The 19,352-nt window shown below is 34.4% G+C and overlaps 2 protein-coding genes across 2 annotated transcripts; both read right to left on the bottom strand.

The window, feature by feature from the left end:
- Nucleotides 1-235: 235 nt before the first annotated feature.
- LOC139839578 (plasma membrane ATPase 1-like) lies at nt 236-10,910 on the bottom strand. Its single transcript, XM_071829672.1, has 22 exons — nt 10,768-10,910; nt 10,376-10,499; nt 6,711-6,772; nt 6,504-6,623; nt 6,300-6,398; nt 6,028-6,165; nt 5,022-5,156; nt 4,754-4,933; nt 4,464-4,670; nt 4,007-4,126; nt 3,815-3,934; nt 3,562-3,684; nt 3,233-3,482; nt 2,758-2,983; nt 2,322-2,565; nt 2,204-2,236; nt 2,035-2,116; nt 1,763-1,923; nt 1,434-1,646; nt 1,174-1,356; nt 662-840; nt 236-530 (listed from the first exon to the last, which is right to left on the bottom strand). Exons 1-22 carry the CDS (start codon nt 10,795-10,797, stop codon nt 434-436), a joined length of 3,126 nt encoding a protein of 1,041 aa, XP_071685773.1. The 5' UTR covers nt 10,798-10,910; the 3' UTR covers nt 236-433.
- A 32-nt stretch (nt 10,911-10,942) lies between these two features.
- On the bottom strand, nt 10,943-15,421 carry LOC139839576 (uncharacterized). Its single transcript, XM_071829671.1, has 5 exons — nt 15,250-15,421; nt 13,158-13,208; nt 12,959-13,077; nt 12,283-12,573; nt 10,943-11,708 (listed from the first exon to the last, which is right to left on the bottom strand). Exons 3-5 carry the CDS (start codon nt 13,064-13,066, stop codon nt 11,166-11,168), a joined length of 942 nt encoding a protein of 313 aa, XP_071685772.1. The 5' UTR covers nt 13,067-13,077; nt 13,158-13,208; nt 15,250-15,421; the 3' UTR covers nt 10,943-11,165.
- Between the last annotated feature and the right edge of the window lie 3,931 nt (nt 15,422-19,352).

Genomic DNA, 19,352 nt, shown 5'->3' on the forward strand with positions numbered 1-19,352 from the left:
ATAGACTTATTGGTATTACACAACTGTCATTTATTTTGTACTGACCCATCCAAAATGTCACCTGCATTTACATAATATGTTTTTCACTATTGAAAAGGTTCAATATTAGTTGGCCTATTGCTTACTAAACTTCTTTAAGAAAGAAACAGATTTTTTCTTTAAATTGCTTTACAGAAACAACTAAATGAAGAAAGCATAACATACAGAAGATCATTTACAAAAACAATCTCATCGGTCGTAAAAAAAAATGCAACAAATGATGTAAAGTAATAAAGTAATAGTATGTAAAATGTAATCCATATAGGAAAAATACAAAATCAACAACACATCATATCACTTCTACAAATACCACAAATGGAGTTTCCTTAATGTTTTTTCTTTTAGGAAAAAAAAAAAAAAAAAAAAGAAAAGGAAGAAAAAAATTGGGCTCAAATTAAACTGTGTAGTGTTGGTTCATTGCATCAATATCTAATCCTCTTAGCTTAGCAAATGATTCAACCTTTCCCTTGAGTGTATGGATCTCTCTCAGCCTACATCAAACAATATGTTATTAAAGTTAATTATAATTATATTGAGATAAATTACAAAGATGTTACAAGTGTTTATTTTGTGGGTCCCATTTGTCAACAAATGGGTCCCACAAGAACCATGAAGTACTAACCTTGCAATCTCGGCTCTTCGTCTAGCTTCATCTGCCATGAGACTAATCTCCCTAAACGTTCCTTGCTCAGAAAACATTTTTGGCTCTGCAGGTTGCAGCCCGTGCAACGTACGCTGCTCTGTTGCCCATGCCGCCTCTCGAGCTTCCCTACCAAAGTCCTTCTTTGTGGTAAATGCAGTCTGAAAAACCAAAAGTTTTGATCAAATACAATATAAGCCCATTAAATTAGAATGTTTGACTTTTATATGGTCAAACAAAGGATTCATTTTTAAGGTCAAAATAGTATTTTTAAGGGTTTAAACTTTACTTACTCAAGCTGAAATAAGTTTCTCATAGAATCAGAATGTAATTTCTCATTTTTGAGGTTAAATATTACTATTACTTTTTTAAATTCTAGACTCCATTGACTTTCACTGTCAAACAGAAAACATATGATTTGACTCATAAGGTCAAAATCAACAACTTTATGGGTTCAAGATTTCAGCTTTTTTCCTTTTGAAGTAGAAATTTACCCTTTTATCCACAACCAAGCCCCAAGCTCTTCCACTTAGCACATACTGAACAAGAAACTTGATAGGATCAAGCAACATGTAAGTCAATATGTTAAACAACCAGATCACCCCAGTCCATCCCCACCCAATCTTGCGGATTCCAGCTAGTTCCCACGTAACAGTCGCCGATATCACTGAAGCAACCTGAAAATAGTACAAAAACTGTTAACAAAAGTTCAAAAAAATAAACTTTTACTAGTTAGAATGAAAAGAAGTTTTACCAGTTGAGCAATGATAAATGCAGTTACAAGCAATAGACCAGGCCTTTCGGTGAAAGACCAACCCCGAGATCGGGTCACGAAGATCAATGCCTGACTGATGGTGCTTACTTGAAGATACACCGCTGATGCCATCATCGCCATTAACTCTTTTGACTCTGCTTTGATTGACATGTTACGGCGATGCGAATTTAAGTTCTTCACATTAAACATATTCTGCATGACAAACAAAAGAAAAGGTCACTAAAAAGTTAAGGTGATAAATTTGGCCCATTTGCCTATAATGAGTCAATTTGAGTATGTTTTATTTATGGGCTTGGAGAGGCACGTACCGGAAAAAAGTTAGTTTCGTATGCTAACCAAAAGAATATTACGGTCATTAGTGCCATATAAGCGCCAAGAACCACACCAGTTGCGAAAATTTCTGTGAGCTTCCAACTATCAGGAACTGGAGATGGCTTTACCCTATCTTTTGAGATTGTCATTATTGTACCTGAAGAACATATGAATATCAGTACGATCATTTTTTATTATAAAAAACACCCAGATGAGTTATTATGCTCGTGTTTGGCTAGTTAAGTTCGTTGATAATACGTTAACATACCATCGTTAAGCACTGCTATAACAAGAACCATGAAAGGAGGGAAATCGAATTTCCAGAAAACACATAGCAACATGAAACCTAGCTGCAAAGCAGGTGAAAAAAATCCATTAATTTCATGTTCGATCCAATACGGGTTATGATATAGAATATTTTCCATCCCAACACTTACCACGATTCGGATGGTAATAGAAACTGCGTATATCTGCAAACGGTAAAAAAAACATCTTTAGTCTAAAAGGAAAAACAATTTTTACGAAATGAGACCTACAAAACGAGGAAATAGAAACCGTGTAATTCTTCATTCTTTGGAAGATTGAACGGCTAGTTAAGACTGCACTTATAATGACACTCAATCCAGGTTCAGTTAGAACTATATCAGACGCGCTACGAGCTGCATCAGTTGAATCAGCCACTGCAATCCCAATATCAGCTTTCTTTAGAGCGGGTGCATCGTTTACACCGTCACCAGTCATTCCACATATGTGTTTTCGGGCTTGTAGTCTCCTAACTATCTCATATTTGTGTTCTGCACACCAAAACCATAAAGTTATCGTTTTTATTCTTTAGATTGAAAACAAACTCAAGAACGCATTTGGGTTATAATAAGTTCTGTTTTCTTTTATTTAATAAGTTTCTTATCACAGCCATCCCTAAAGGTTGTCGTTAAGGTGCATTAATGTGTTGTACAAAACGGTTAATCTTAGCTTTAATATGGCGGTTATTAAAAGTACAAGTGTTTTTGCACCTTTTAGAAAAATCCTTAATTTAATTATGAAATTTAAGTACATACCGGGAAAGACACCAGCAAAACCGTCGGCTTTTTCAATAAGCTCGTCGACAGGCAAAGCTCCAAAATCCTTAGTATCGCCAAGCAAAGCCGAAGAAGGGTACATGTTCGTTCCCATACCTAACCGTCTTCCCGTTTCCTTACCAATAGCCAATTGGTCACCTGTAATCATAATTCAAACATATCTTAACATGTTAACGAAAACTTAATAAAAACAGAAATGATGGTTTGAATCCATGATGATATCTGTGGGTGGTGATACTTCCACAATCATTTTTGATAAATCCAACACATGTTTGCATTAATAAGTTGTACAATACAACTTGTTATTGCACATATGTGGTGGATTTATCAGAAATTATGGTGGAATTATCAATGCCCTCTGTCATTGCAACTTAAAAGTGAAGTAACCTGTAATCATCTTAACGCTCACGCCAAGATCTAAAGCTCTACGGATAGTTTCAGCACTATCATGTCTTGGAGGGTCAAAGAGTGGAAGAAGGCCTACAAACTCCCATGGCCCACCCGGTCTTTCTTTGGTTCCAGCTGGCACTTCTTGTCGAGCAACTCCAAGGGACCGCAGCCCACGCTCTGCAAACTTGTCAATTATCGAATGCACCCTTTTCTCAATTTCTGATTTGTTATGTGCAAGATTGAGTATCTACACAACGATTTTCAAAGATTTAGTCATACGAAATATGGAATCGTTACATTTCACACATTTAGATCAACATTTATACCTGTTCGGGTGCACCTTTGCTAACTCTATGCATTTTACCGGTTTTATCTGTGTACGTAAGTGCTGTCCTTTTGTCGGTTGGATTGAAAGGTAGGAAATGGACCTCTCGTATCCCAGCCCGAGCCTGATTTATATCAGTATAATACAAAAATCAAATGCAGAACATCAGCACAAGTCCAATAAACAAATTATATCATTATATTATATTACATAAAAAAATAAAAAATAAATAATTTTTTTTTTTACATAAGTACCTCCTTAGGGTCTCCAAGCATAGCAACTATAGCAGCATCAATGGCATCCTGATTTTCTAGCCGTGATGCCCGTGCAGCCATTAAGACGACCATGTCCTTGTCAACGCCTTTCGCAAAAACCTAATATTTACAATTTTTGGTCAATATTTTGAACCTAGTACTTTGTTTTAATCCGTTAACTAGTTTACGTACCTCGATCATATTTTTGTCAACTGTAAGCTTGTTGAGTGTCAATGTACCGGTTTTGTCGCTACATAGCACATCCATCCCAGCCATTTCTTCTATTGCAGTCATTCTTTTTGTAATCGCACCCTATTATGGCAAGACCACTTATTTCATAAATATGATAGCAACAGACCTAAAGACTATCATTAGGGTTAGGGTGATGATGCGTACACCACCAAAATTATCCATACACCACTAAACATGCATTATAATGTTGTACTGTACAACACTCGAAAGCAGTTTTAGTGGTGTACGGATACTGGTTAAGGTACAATCATTTATGAACGTTTAGTGGTCTCGAATCATAACCAACTCTATGTCCCCCAAAATACTGGTTAAGGTACACTCATTTATGAAAGTTCGAATAATTTGTTAACAAAACGCTTTTTTCTCTTACCACAATTTCTTAACTATTTGTTTTTACCTGTTGAGACAACCGATGTGAACCAATGGCCATAGTGACGGAAAGAACGGTAGGCATAGCTATCGGTATACCACCAATAAGTAGGACAAGAAGGTTATCGATTCCAATACGATATTCCCTCCGATGAATACCATATATTACAATGATCTCAATGATCATACCGATAGCAATTGAGCAAATGCAGAAGTTCCCTATTGATGATAACACCTAAAATGCATAAAACATCATAAGAATCTGTATGAAATAACTCGCAACAACCTAATCATAACAATGCTCAAACACGGACCCACCCTTTGAAAGTGTCCAACATGAGTTGTGTTCTCAACAAGATGAGCTGCTTTCCCAAAAAAAGTGTGAACTCCGGTTGCGATCACAACACCCTCGATTTCTCCTTGTTTACAAGTTGAACCCGAGTAAACGCCATCTCCTGGATTCTTGGTTACCGGAAGCGATTCTCCGGTGAGTGCAGACTATTAAAAATAAGTAAAAATTTAAACTTTAGTGTGAATGAATAAAATAAATGGATGAGCATTGTTTAATAGGAGAAATTTAAGATACCTGATCGATCTTAAGAGGATCGCCTTCTAACAGACGGGCATCAGCAGGAACGATATCTCCAAGTTTGATACTGATAATATCGCCAGGAACTAAAACGGTAGCATCTTCTTCGCTCCATTTTCCGTCACGAAGAACCTGTCACATGATATTTTAGAAACTAGAACAAGTAAAGGTGGCAGTTTTGACCCATTTACTTATGATATAATGATTTGTGTCAAACGGGTCAAAAATTGAAAGTCGTTCAAAGTATATTTGTAATAAATAAAACCTCACAACTCATATTATTAATAGTAGATTGTGATTGAAATAATCAACCTTTGTGATGCTTGACACATTTGTCATTTTGAAAAAGTAAAGACAATGAATGAAAACTATTTTGTGTTAATCTTGTTGGAGCTAATCGATTCATTGTGTCCCACATCGGAAAGTTAAAGAAACAAATGTGCATATATAAGCTTATGAGAACCTCACTCTATCACCAATTGGTTTTAGAGAAATGTGAAACTCATGAACTTATATGTTGTACATGTTGGTGGACCTGAAAACGATCCTACAAATGGTATCCGAGCCTGGTTATAGCCAAGATGTGTGGACGGTGCAGCAGAATGGTAGCGGAGGTTCAAACCGAGATGACTATGGACGTGACCAAGGAGGAGGTCGGGTGTCCGGGAAGAGTCGAGATGGTATTGAATGTGTTCGTGGAAGTAGCGAGGAATGAATCGATTAAGGGGGTGATTGTTGGAGCTAATCGATTCATTGTGTCCCACATCGGAAAGTTAAAGAAACAAATGTGCATATATAAGCTTATGAGAACCTCACTCTATCACTTATATGTTGTACATGTTGGTGGACCTGAAAACGATCCTACAAATCTGACCCAGACCGTCCCACAGAACTTAATAGTTACTTATTTGACCTGTTACATGACCCGTCTGAATTTCACTTTTAAAACAGAGATCTATGAATAGCAAACATGATCAAGTAAGTAATATTGATGTGACAAAACCTTTGCTTTCGGAGCTAAACGAGCCATAAGAGCAGCAGCTGCATTTCCAGCATTGTTTTCCTCAATGAAACTGATCGTTGAGTTTATAACCAGCAGTACAATGATCCCCACAAAGTCATGGTAATCAGCAGGCTTGCCCTGTATTAAAAGAAAAGTCATGTGAATATCATAATTAAAGCTACAACCTTTTAACCATAAGTTCATCATTATTGTGAAAATACAACAAATCAGAACTGGATATAAACAAAAACTCGTAAAATAGACAAATTTACCCCTCCACGAGCAAGTGCTATAGACATAATAGCTGCAGCTTCCATCACCCATGAGAGCGGATTCCACATAAATCCCAAAAACTTCAAGATTTTACTTTCCTGTATAATTAAAAAAAAAAACAAGAAACCGTCATTTTTTTTAATATAAAAATCCCTCCTTTTTTAAGGATTTTAATTTTAACGCTTAAGATTCGATTGAGATACCTTCTTTTCTTCGAGTTTGTTGTATCCAAAAAGATTCAATCGCTCTTGAACTTCACTTGAGTTTAAACCTTCTCTTGTACATTTCAGATGTTGAAATACTTCCTCTAATGGTGCATTTTCCTGCATGAGTAAGTAAACAAGTTTGTATCTTTCATGCGATTAAAGCGTTGGATATTGATTTTTCATGTGATAGAAAGATAGAAATACCAAATCGATAGCTTCTCGGATTACTGCACTAAGAGCAATTGACATGTCATCCATTTTTACGACTACAAGTCTTCACCAAATTAATCAGCAATGTTGTGCAAACCAACTAAGACTGAGTTACAATCTAGTTGGCATGGAAAGTTCACTAAGATTTAAAGTGAGAATGAGCAAGTACATGTATGTGTGTGTTTGTGTTTGTTTTGATGCAAGTGATCTATTTATATAGACACATAAATGTTCCTTGTTTACATCCCATTTATTCACTTTTAAAAGGTTTATTATTTTTTTTAACTATATAGTACGTTGTGCTCTTTTTCATAACCGTATGATTTGAATAATTTGTCACTCTTAATCAAATTGTTTAATATACCTCATCAGTAATCGTGGACACAAAAATAAGAATATTAGAGTTTAGCACTTTAAATTTTAAAGAATTAAGCAGTACACAATATTATATAGTGACCAAAACAAATTTCACTTATAATGTTACTGATTTTAGCCTCTAATATTCACCTACAAGAATGTTATTCTCGATTAGTTATGATTTTGCTAATTAGAATACACTCAAAATAGTAAGCAATTTATTTAATATTAAGTGTCTTTGATGAAGTCATAGTGTGACAAATGGCCGTACATGTACTTATTTTAAAAGGAATCCAAAAGCTTGAAGGGCGGCAAAAACCGAATAAAACACCGGCACCGGTTCAAATTAAGCCGGTTTTTGAAGGTTAACGTATTTGGCGCCATCCAACAAACCTTGGAATATAGCGATACTTTTCGGTGATAACTATGCCTAATTTGACCTTGAACTATTCAAATTTGTCAAATTTGGCCCTCCAACTAGATAACTTTTGTTACTGTGCCATGTTTGGTTGTAATATATCTATGAAAATGTTTTCAATAACCACATGATTTATAAAGATAATTACAAAGATCAAAAGTTGTAATTACTCAATTTTTGTGTGCTAGGCCAATTATTTCGAAAAAAATTGAACAAAGTTGAACGCACTGTCGCACTTAACCATTAATCTAAATCTAGGATAAAATGAATTGATACAATAACTTGTTCAATTTTCACTTTTCAAGCATAAATCAAATCAAACATGCACAACAAGGTTCTTGTCAGTTGTATTGTATGACATGTTTGGGAATGTAGTAATTTACTTGTCTCAAAGTTTGTAACATGTAAATTGTAATCTTGACAATAATTAATTTATTAATTTACAAATATTATAAGAAAATATCTGCTTTGAAACGAATAGAGAGATACAAGAAACCTTTTAAAATATAGTAATCTTAGTTGCAGGTCTCAATCCACACACGAGTCCTACTCGTTGCGTTGCAGTCCGTTTCTCTTCGCTTGTGCTATTAAATTAAATTGTAGTTTTACATTAAAAAGGAAAATCAAAGTATTTTAAGGACTGTTGGTTAAATAACAGATAGGTAAAGGATTACCCCAGAGTATATAATGTAAAAATTGTAGCGTATTTGTCTCTTAAGTTGTTTTCTTATATCTCACTAAGAAATCCATTCTAGAGTACACATTATTACTGCTGAAAAATTTGCATATAGATGATGTGTTTAAGTTTCTACTCGTATCATCACATTGGTGGCCTCTACATATAAGCTTTACATATAGAGACAAGAATGACCCTTGAACAATTCAAGTGATCAGGGAGTAGTTTTACAATAGATTCTTATTTTCAAAGTTATGAAAATGAACAAAAACTTAAATCCGTAATGATCGAATATCCGATGCATCAAATATTAAAATAAAAGGGAAATTGGTCAAAATGTCTCCATTTCCCAAACTGCTTAACAATATGCCCTTAAAATTTAGAAATTGCATATATACCCCTGATCACGATCACGCATGATGCGTGTAAACGGGTGTGTGATGCGTGATCACTGAGCACTAAAGTAAGGCAAATTACCCTGTGACGCTCACGCACTAATCAACCGTAAACACGCATGGCGATTGAAGTGGTGGTGGTGATGATGTTGTTGGTGGTGATAATTGGTGTGGTAATGGCTATGAACGAAGAAGTAGTGGCGATTGTTGTGGTGGCCGTGATGATATTGTTGGCGGAGATAATGTTGGTAGTGAATCGCGTGGTGGAGATGAACGAAGAAGTAGTGGTGATTGTTGTGGTGGTCGTGATGATGTTGTTGGTGGAGATGATGTTGGTAGTGAATCGTGTGGTAATGGCGATGAACGATGGTGGTTATTGGTATGGTGGTGGTGATATTGATATAGACAAATCTGTATTTTTAATAGTGGTGATGAGAATGTCTGGCTGTGGTGATGTTGGTGTTGAAGATGGTGGTAGTGGTGATGGTAGTATTCATGGAGGCATGTGGGATTAGTAAGTGGGAACGATGATACATTCAATACCCAAGTTTGGCTTTTAATGTGTTGATAGTCGATAAAAAAATCACAAAACAATGAGATTCAGGACCCCAGTTTTGCCTTTTAAGATCTTGATAATCTAAAAAATGTCAGAAAATCTTATCATTAATATCCTTATTTTATCTTGTCCAACACGCACAGCGCACAAACCAACACAGAATGTGCGTGGTACTCAATGCGTGATGCGCGTTGGGTGATATAATAGTGTAACCAGCAACGATGCTCGGTGACCACACATCACGCATAAAGTTACATGCATCATCATGTTTGCAATTACCGTAATTTGAGAGCATATTATTTATCTGACAATTTCGGAAATGGGCGCATTTTGACCAATTTCCTAGTATAAAATTGCATTATACATCAATGTGTTAGGATTTTAGGAAAAAGTAATGATTTGGCAACTTATGGTACTTTCCGGGCCAAAAAACATGGCCGCCCCATACGGACATGGATTAGTTAAGGGATCTTGGACTACATCTCTGTACTTGTAGTCAATAGTCAATGGCGAAACTATGATTTTTTTCACCGGGGGGCAAAAAAAAAATTTAAACCGTAGCAATTTTTTTTGGACAAAATTTGAATATTTTGGGGCAAAAGTTGGAGATTTTGGGGCAAAATTTGAAGATTTTGGGGCAAAAGGTGGAGAATTTGGGGCAAAATTTGAAGGTTTTGGGGCAAAATATGTAGGTTTTGGGGCCAAAAAAAAAAAAAAAAAAAATCCACCGGGGGCAAAGTCGAAAAACCCAAAAATTTTACACTGAAAAAAAAATCTCCCTCTGCTTGTAGTCTTTATTTTTACCAAAAGTACGTACTCAGGAGTACCTACAGTCTTTACAAACTAACCAACAATCTCAGTCAAATTTGAATCTATATCATAATGGGCATGTCGCCATTATCTGTATATGTAAGGGTCCACGGCGCACTTACGTCGTAGTCAATGGTAGCACGGGCTACCAATCAATTAAACTTATATTGTGTAAATCATTTGAAGAAAGTTGCTAGTTATATAAAACTCACTTATATGCTCAATTGGTCACACACCTGCCTTCAACTATAAGCTGCAAGTTCAATACTTGCTAGTTAAGGGTTTGGACAATAATAGTAAAAGATAGAGTAGTCCACTGAAAGATCCTAAAATGACCCTTTTACTATCAAAGAGTCATTAATATGCCAGCACACCATTTAAGATTTAACTATGATTCATGGCAATTATTTCAATATTTATTTGAAATTTCAAGGGTAAAGAACGCACCTTTAGAACATACTGGACATGTATTTGTTAACTTGGGTACACTCTTGGTCTTAGGTATGCCAGAACTGTAGCATGATGCAACAGATTTAGTTTCTCGGCGGCCAGTTGTGAAAAAATGTCTTACCTGCAAAATCCGAAGTTCAACATTATGCATAAACGCTCGGTGAACGTAACATATTCCTTTTTAATCAGGAAAATTTCATCAACAAAGATATGGCTCATTAGAAGGCTTATTTCAACCACGTACTGATGACAGGTCTGATTGACATTTTATCTCTATCTAGTCAATCACAAATATATTTGCTATATTGTATATGGCAATTTTATTATCAAAATGAACCAATATTTGAGTTTCATATAATTGGACATAAATTGCTTTGGGTCAACTCCACCTGTTTACACACGTTGCATAACCCGCCCATCTTGACACTGCAACCTCCATCGCTTCTCTGTGTCTACTTAATACGATTCCTTCACGACCTTGCATATATTTTTTTTCCACAACAAAATTCTATCTATCCATTGGAATTGCACAACACCTGAAATATCATGCACAATTCAGGATTTTTTGCAAAGCACCATAATAGATATATCATCTTAAACACAATAATAGACTGCATAGTTAAAATGGTTTTTGAAAACAACCAATAACCAAATTCTTATACAAGGAAAATAAAAGACGTATACTTATTAAATATAACGATCTATAGAACTACAACATTGAAGTTAAATAACTAATCTAATTCAGTAGCAAAGCGATCTATGCACCCTGTCAACAAGATCAGGGCACTCAACTGATATCCATGCTTTCAATTACTTCAAAGTGCATCTGCATATTAGCTTGTTTGTTACCAAAATAAAACCGCTCACATACACTCAATTTGTCTCCACATTTTCGAGATTCAGTATCAATCAAATTGACCATCGTATCCTTTTCCTTCCCGATCCAAACCCGCATGCTATCACGCCATTGTCTTGGTGTTCCATGAAGAACAAAACGTATTCCCGAGGCTCCTTCTAAAATACGTTTAGATATTCTGCTGATTATGTCTTGATCAGTAATGTATGCTCCACTTGAGTTTAATCCAACATCCACATAATGGATTTCGGTAATACTATTTACAAGGTTTTCTTTAGAAGTCGGTATAATATCGTATTGGGACGAAACAATGTTTGATTTGACTTCAGAAAAGGCAATCTCGGTTACTAGCTGATTAAGTACACTACCACCTTTACTAAATCCGAACAAAAATGTTTTAGGTTGCGAAAAACTTGAACTACAAGCTTCATCAACATACGGTTTCTCATAATTACTCAAAAGTGTGTTTTTGACCTGCAATGTTGAAAAGGAAATAGTACTCAATCAAACTTCGATATGGAAAATTGGCGGGTCAGAGTGCTAAATGGGTCTGATCGGATTGGGCCAGGTTGGGTTGACCCGTAACCACCATTTGTGCCATAAAACTTTATCAGTAGTTAAAACTTAAAACAATAGTTTTAATTATATAAATAAAAAAAACTTCAATTTATAGTCTAAACAGTGGTTGGCCCTGAGTTCCTTGCAAAAGGTCTTAGGTTCGAATTATGTTTAGGACGAATATTTAGTGGTGGTCATCCAGTTGGACACAGCCAGAGAGTAATCTTGCTGGGTTGTGTACATCAAGAGTATGGGGTCGGATTACTCGTCCTCCCGGGTAGCCCGAACAGGGAAAACCTTCTACCTTTTAATATATGTGGTTGTATGCAAATATATAGTCACGGTGATGTTCAAACCAGATCAATCCCTTTGACCCGTTCTGTTTTTGGGTAACAGTTATTGCACAACAAGTAAATGGGCTGAAATTGCAACCTATAATCATAAGTAATGATCAAAAGCATAAAAGACATTTGAAGTTTATATACAGTACCTCTTTAAGACAACTTGACAACAATGATACGGTGGATGTAAGAGACGGATATCCGGTCGGATCATACGATAACGGTTCTCCCCATTCGTTCACCGACGGAATAAAGTCCTTATAAACAGCAAAAGGTCCATTAAATTTAGAAGCTTCAATAACCCAAGCATTAACATTTTCACCAAGTTTACCCACAATAATTTCAGCAATCGTTTCAAGATCCGATAGTCTTTCAATTACTGGATTCCCAGTCCCTTTGACCCGGTCACCATTGAAAAATATTGCATTTGCAGAAGGTACCTGCATATTAATTTCAATAAACAGACCATTGAATCATTGATTAACAGTTTGTTTATGCAAAATTTCGTATTTTGATGACAAAATTTCATTCCTCGTCACTGAACTTTACATCAAATTTGACTCCTCGTCCTTTTTCTTTTTCTTGCGCATCCCTCGTCCCTAATGTATCACAATTCTATATCCCTCGTTCTTTTTCTTGACTCCTCGTCCTTTTTCTTTCTGTCAATTCTACATCCCTCGTCTCTAAAAAGGACGAGGGATGTAGAATTGTGATACATTAAGGACGAGGGATGCACACAAAAAAAAAGAAAAAGGACGAGGATTCAAAATTGATGTAAAGTTCAGGTGACGAGGAATGAAATTTTGTCTATTTTGATAGACTTACAATTGGATTTGGTGATGAAGTTGAGATACAAAGAGATGCTGCTACTTTGTAGTGACCTCTACTACCCGGAAACAAAGGAACTTTCAGTATTCCTGTCCAACGGTTCATGATTGATTAACCTACAAGATGACCAGATTTTAGACTGATGTGGACAAATCTAGCCCGTAACAAAAACCTTTAAACGAATAAGAAACTGTACAGTTTTGGAACGCTCCGATAGTTGTGCAAATCCGGATCCGGATCTTAGAATCTGTGAGGGTGGTTAAGCAATCAATCGCTAAATTCAAGTAGGGAGTGGACTTGGTGGAGTACGTCTACTAAGATTGTAGAGAGACCGAGAGAGTATTTACAAAGGTAATCATATATTCACTATTCAAATTACTTCATCCACCACATTTATGTATTATTTAGTTGTTGTACAGTACAATATGTTAAGGCACAGTCTATGATGAAAAAAAGTAATTTGAATGATAGATATATCAATTCTCATTTACAAAGTGTGTAAGTATTTGGTAAGAGTCATAATGGTAAGTACTAAAGCTTTTACACTTAAGGTTTGTGCTTACATTGAGACACAAAGGGCCCAAAATGTTGATGTCGACACATCGGATGAGCCAATCAACTTGAGGAATTGGGTCTAAGCCTTTAGGACCGACGTGTATGGCCTACGTGGCACTTGAAAGGTCAAACGTGCACATATGCCTGAAAGGATTACGTGTCACCAATGTGTGATTATCATAAGGTCATTCCCAACTATAACATACCTTCTAACCAAGACTAACTGTCACATTAACACTTTCTCATCAAGACTAATCCATGACTAAACTTCCAACCATGACATACTTCTCTTTATTCTAGGATATGGGCATGATTGTCTACATATTACCTCTCCTATATCTACTTTTGTAGATTTGGGTTTTGTTCAACTAAATGTACAATTAATGTATACACTTGTTCGGTCCTCAAATGTGTTTGAATAGGACGTAAAACGGGGCGATGGATGCATGGCTAGCCGAGGGCTAAGTGAATGCCAATGGAGCCCTTTGAAGGCTAGAAGCATGGCAGGGTGGAGGGGGAGAGGGTTGGGAATGGCCTAAGTGTTCTTATACTCGATATCCGAACTCTACTCATAAGATAATGAGTGTTCTAGTGCCGGATATTCGAATCCTGGTAACTGTTGTTTAGAGTTATTGCCAATCCGCCAATATGAACAACTGGTTGATCCAGACTCTATACTCCACTCATGATCATAGGCAAAACTACATAGGGCATGGGGCACCTGCCCTTAGTGGATTTGAAATTTTCAGGGTTAAAATTTTGGATTTTTGATTTTGCTCTCAGTGAATTTGAAATTTTCAGGCTTAAAATTTAATTATGCCCCCAAAAGCCTTCAGATTTTGCCGCCAACCTAAAAGTCCATGATCCTATATTGCTATAAGTATTTGGGTGAGTGCCGAAGCGTGTACATTTATGCTATATTCCGGTTTCCGCATTGTACTCATGGACTATTTTGATTGTGTGACAAAGGGTGTTACATTAATAGACTAGTTAAACTTTAGTGTTTCATCATGGCTCTGCGAAACGGGAAATGCCCCCCTTAATCTTTAAAGGTAATATTTTACATTTGTTCTAAATAGATGTCTAATTACAAGCATCTATCCAAAAGTAAAGACAAGTATCGATATCATGTATTTTTTATTATTTGTATCACTGCTATACATAGCAATTGGTTAGCGGTGAACAGTGGCGGAGCCATGATTTTTTTTTTTTTATCGGGGTTGAAAAAAATTTAAACGTAGCAATTTTTTGGGGAAAAAATGGAAGTTTTTAGGTAAGATTTGAAGGTTTTTTGCAAAAATTTGAAGGTTTTGGGGGCAAAATTTGGAGAATTTTGGTCAAAATTTGAAGGTTTTAGGGTAAAATATAAAGGTTTTGGGGGGGGGGGGGGGGGGAAAAAACACTGGGTCAATGTCGAAAAATCCAAAATTTTTCTACTAAAATTTCAAAATCGACTGGGGCGGGTGCCCCCTCCCCCCGGTCCCTTCATAAAAACGCCCTTGGTGGTGAATAGGATCATATAAATCTATCTATCTATATATAATTATATAATTATCTGAATTCAACTGTTTTTTCAAGATATGAGCCGGTAAGTATGATGTTCTTTAATTAATTAAGATCAAGTAGCAACTATATCAGAGTACACTTAAAAAGGATCAGAGCAATAATATCAAATTTAAATTCATAAACGAGTGTTGATTGTAGTCCTGAATATAATAAACCAGAAAAATTACCAGAAGAGTTTCAGCAGAAAGATATCGGATTGAGTCGGGTCGATGCGGGCTCGAATAACACAATATGTGAAGAATTGTCCGTGCCAGTATTCTATTTGAGGTTTAATCTAAATTTTTCAAAATTACTTTTGACCCCTAAAGCTACAAATCTTTTAGTTTAACAATCATTTTTTCATTTGTAAACAACTAGTCGAATCTCGCGATAGGTTATGCTTATTTCGTAAATGTTTAACCGTGTTTTAGTTACATATTTTAATTTTAATATTGGGATCAAAATATTAGGATTATACTAATGAGTTGTATCCAATAATTTGCTTTAAATTCAACTGACCAATCAGAGCACGACATGTGGTGCAACAATCATATGTGATTGAAAAAAAAAAAAAAATTTTTTGAAACAAAAATTTTTTCGAATTTTTTTTTAAAATATATATATATATATATATATAAATTTAGCATGTCAAATTCAATCACATGTGATTGTAAAACCCAATCACATGTGATTCTTCATGTCAAATTTAATCACATGCGATTGAAAAAAAAAAAATTTGAAAAAAAAAAATTTTTGAATTTTTTTTTTAATCACATGTGATTGGATTTGACATGCAGTAAATCACATGTGATTTTGCATGTCAATCACATGTGATTGTAAAACCCAATCACATGTGATTCTGCATGTCAATCACATGTGATTGTAAAATCCAATCACATATAATTCTGCATGTCAAATCCAATCACATGTGACTTATAATAACCCTCAATTTTCCTTTCTGAATTTACCAAATTGTCCTTAGGGTTTCATTGTCTTATTCTGTGTATTATCATTAGGGTTGTTATTCAGATATAATAAGTGCCCAAGTAATTAAACGCTCCGTAAATTAATGCTTGTAATTAATAACCTAAAACCTCAACCTCAGATATTAATTAAAACCCTAATCTTATAAACCCTAACCCTAATATAAAATTTATAATATAAACTATATGTAAATAAATGTGACATTTATATAAATTAAAAAGCTAAGGAGAACTAAGTAAAAATTAATAAAAGACATGGACTAATAAATAAATGATTAAATAAAATGTATTTTAAATAAATAAGACTTTAAAAAAAATATAAAACATATATATTAAATGCCGAAAAAAATATAAATAATTATATATTATTAATAAATCAGTTTTATTAATAAAAAAAAAAGGGAGATAAGCTTGATCATTAAGTAAACTAACCAAGCCTAATCCTAACTCATTTCAAATATTTGCATCCTAATCATCAAGTTTCATGAATCCTAATACAATTCCAACTCTTATAAACTCTCTATATAAAGCCTCAAGATTTTTCATGATCTACATCACAATTAAATCACAAAATCACCTCCCTTATCTTTGCTTCTAGTCGGCAGATGTTAGCTCCCCTATCCCTCTTTTTGTCGACTCACAAACCCCCTCAAAACAGGCCACAACAATCTGCAATTTTCCTGCTGTAGCCTTAGTAGTCGATTTCTTGCAGCCTTGTTGCCGTGTAATTTCGCCACCACCAACAGCTTCTTTTCAGCCCTTTAACCTGCTACTATTTAGCTGCAAGTCGCCACCTTTACAGCCCTCTTCATGCTCCAAGTCGACACCACAACAACCCATCTTTTTTTTTCCTGTTTCCTGCTGTCTTTTTCGAGCCACAACAGGCTGGTGTTTGCATCTGTTAATCGACCACTGATGTGCGTAGAGGTGTATACGAAATAGTTATATTTTTACTACAAAATACTATTAAATACGATACAATTTTACACAAGTTATTTATTTATTTATAGAGTGGATATACCTAAACCTTGCTACAACACTTATAGGCAGTGTACCTAATCGTACAGTAGTGTAGTTTTTAGTAAGTCCGGTTCGTTCCACAGGGAGCTAGCCAAGTTTAACGCTATATTCTTAAAACTATATTTGTAATATATATATATATATATATATATATATATATATATATATATATATATATATATATATATATATATATATATATATATATATATATATATATATATATAAGTGGTATTATTATTATAAAAGGAGGTTTTTACCGTTTAATGACCGGTTTGTCGATTTTAAAACTTAAGTCGCAGTTAAAACCTAATGTAAAATATTAAAAATAAAAATAATTTAATTTAAAGCGTAAAGTAAATGACAATAATTAAAGTGCGATAAATTAAAGTGCGATAAATAAAATGACGATAAATAAAATTGCGATAATTAAAAAGTACGATAATTAAAATGACAATAAATTAAAGTGCGATAATTAAAAGTGCAATTAAATATGAAATAAAGGAATTATGCTTATTTAAACTTCCGTAATCATGATGTTTGACGTGTTGATTTTAGTTTATTACCATGGGTAAATTGTCCTTTGTCCTGGATTATTCAATATGTCCGTCTGGTTTTTGTCCATAACAGTCCATCAGTCATAAATATAAAATGCGAGTGTCCTCGTCAAATTATCCTTATATCCGAAGTCAAATATTCCAACTAATTGGGGACTTAAACTATAATTACACCAATTTTCCTTGTATATAATTCACCCATGTTTTAATAAGTTCATAGACTATTAATCCATTCCCGTGTCCGGTTAAATGAACGATTATTAGTACTTATAAATATCCCGCCCATCGTGTCCGATCGAGTGTATATGGTTATTTATAGATAATTCCAATTGTAAATCTTTATATTAAATTAACAAACTATCATTTAATTAAACAAATATAAAGCCCATTAATAGCCCATAGTCTAATTTTCACAAATGTCGTTCTTTTGTCCAAACCCCAATTATGGTACAAAGCCCAATTACCCCGTCTTTAATATTTAGCCCAACATCATGATTACTTCGGCATTAAATAAGCATAATAATAACTTAGCTACGAGACATTAATTTAAAAAGGTTGAACATAACTTACAATGATTAATAATAGCGTAGCGTTACACGGACAGAATTTCGACTTACACACTTACAACATTCGCTAACATACCCTTATTATTATTAGAATTAAAATTAAAATTATAATATATATATATATATATATATATATATATATATATATATATATATATATATATATATATATATATATATATATTACGTTGAGATAGAGAGATAGATGGTATGATAAACTCGAGCACCAGACTGCCTTTTATAGGGATGTGGCCAGAAAAAGTGGCTCATGCGATTGCATGGGAATATAGCCTCCAGGCCATGCGATCGCATGGAGCAGGAATCCAGCTCACATTGCTTTGTCTCCTAGTTTGCCGACGGTTTATATATATATATATATATATATATATATATATATATATATATATATATATATATATATATATATATATATATATATATATATATATATATATATATATATATATATATATATATAATATATATAATTTTAAGAATTAATTATATATTATATTATATTCATGTGCATAGTTGACTTGTAATTTTTAGTCCGTTGCGTCGAGCGTTGAGAGTTGACTCTGGTCCCCGTTCCGAATTTTCGAACGTCCTTGCGTACAATTTAATATCTTGTACTTTGCTTTTTGCATCTTGTACTCTTGTAATTTTGGGACGTTTATCATCAATAAATTGAACCACTTTGATTGTACTTTGTACTTTTTAGCTTTTTGATCGTTTGCGTCTTCAATTCGTCGAATCTGTCTTTTGTCTTCACCTTTTATTATTTAAAAGAATATCACTTGTAAATAGAACATTTGCAACTAAAAGCTTGTCTTTCTTGAGGGATAATGCTATGAAATATATGTTCGTTTTTAGCATTATCAAATATTCCCACACTTGAGCGTTGCTTGTCCTCAAACAATATAGTCTTGAAATAAAAATACTAGAATCATTCTTTATTCTTCACACTTTGTACATCAGTGATTTTTATACGGCAGTATGAACAATGGTAGTAACGATGTAGTTTACAGTCCCACATGACTATGAAAATTTAGATCCTTAAGGAAATTGGATCTTTATGAAAACATTTGATCTTTTGAAAATTAAATCTAGCTTTTACCCTAGATAAGTTTTCCGGAATAACCCTTTACCGGTGTTTGCAAATTGT

Source organism: Rutidosis leptorrhynchoides, chromosome 4, assembly GCF_046630445.1.
Source record: "Rutidosis leptorrhynchoides isolate AG116_Rl617_1_P2 chromosome 4, CSIRO_AGI_Rlap_v1, whole genome shotgun sequence".
Lineage (NCBI taxonomy): Eukaryota > Viridiplantae > Streptophyta > Magnoliopsida > Asterales > Asteraceae > Rutidosis > Rutidosis leptorrhynchoides.

Bases quoted from the DNA above. Each gene is read 5' to 3' on its own strand.
- LOC139839576 (XM_071829671.1), bottom strand. From the start codon at position 13,066: ATGAACCGTTGGACAGGAATACTGAAAGTTCCTTTGTTTCCGGGTAGT. The intron at 12,574-12,958 runs GTAAGTCTATCA...ATTAATATGCAG, and splicing joins CTTCATCACCAAATCCAATT to GTACCTTCTGCAAATGCAAT. The intron at 11,709-12,282 runs GTACTGTATATA...TCAACATTGCAG, and splicing joins TGTCAAGTTGTCTTAAAGAG to GTCAAAAACACACTTTTGAG.
- LOC139839578 (XM_071829672.1), bottom strand. From the start codon at position 10,797: ATGGGCGGGTTATGCAACGTGTGTAAACAG. The intron at 3,935-4,006 runs GTACGTAAACTA...TGTAAATATTAG, and splicing joins TTGACAAAAATATGATCGAG to GTTTTTGCGAAAGGCGTTGA. The intron at 2,984-3,232 runs GTTACTTCACTT...TTATGATTACAG, and splicing joins GAGCGTTAAGATGATTACAG to GTGACCAATTGGCTATTGGT.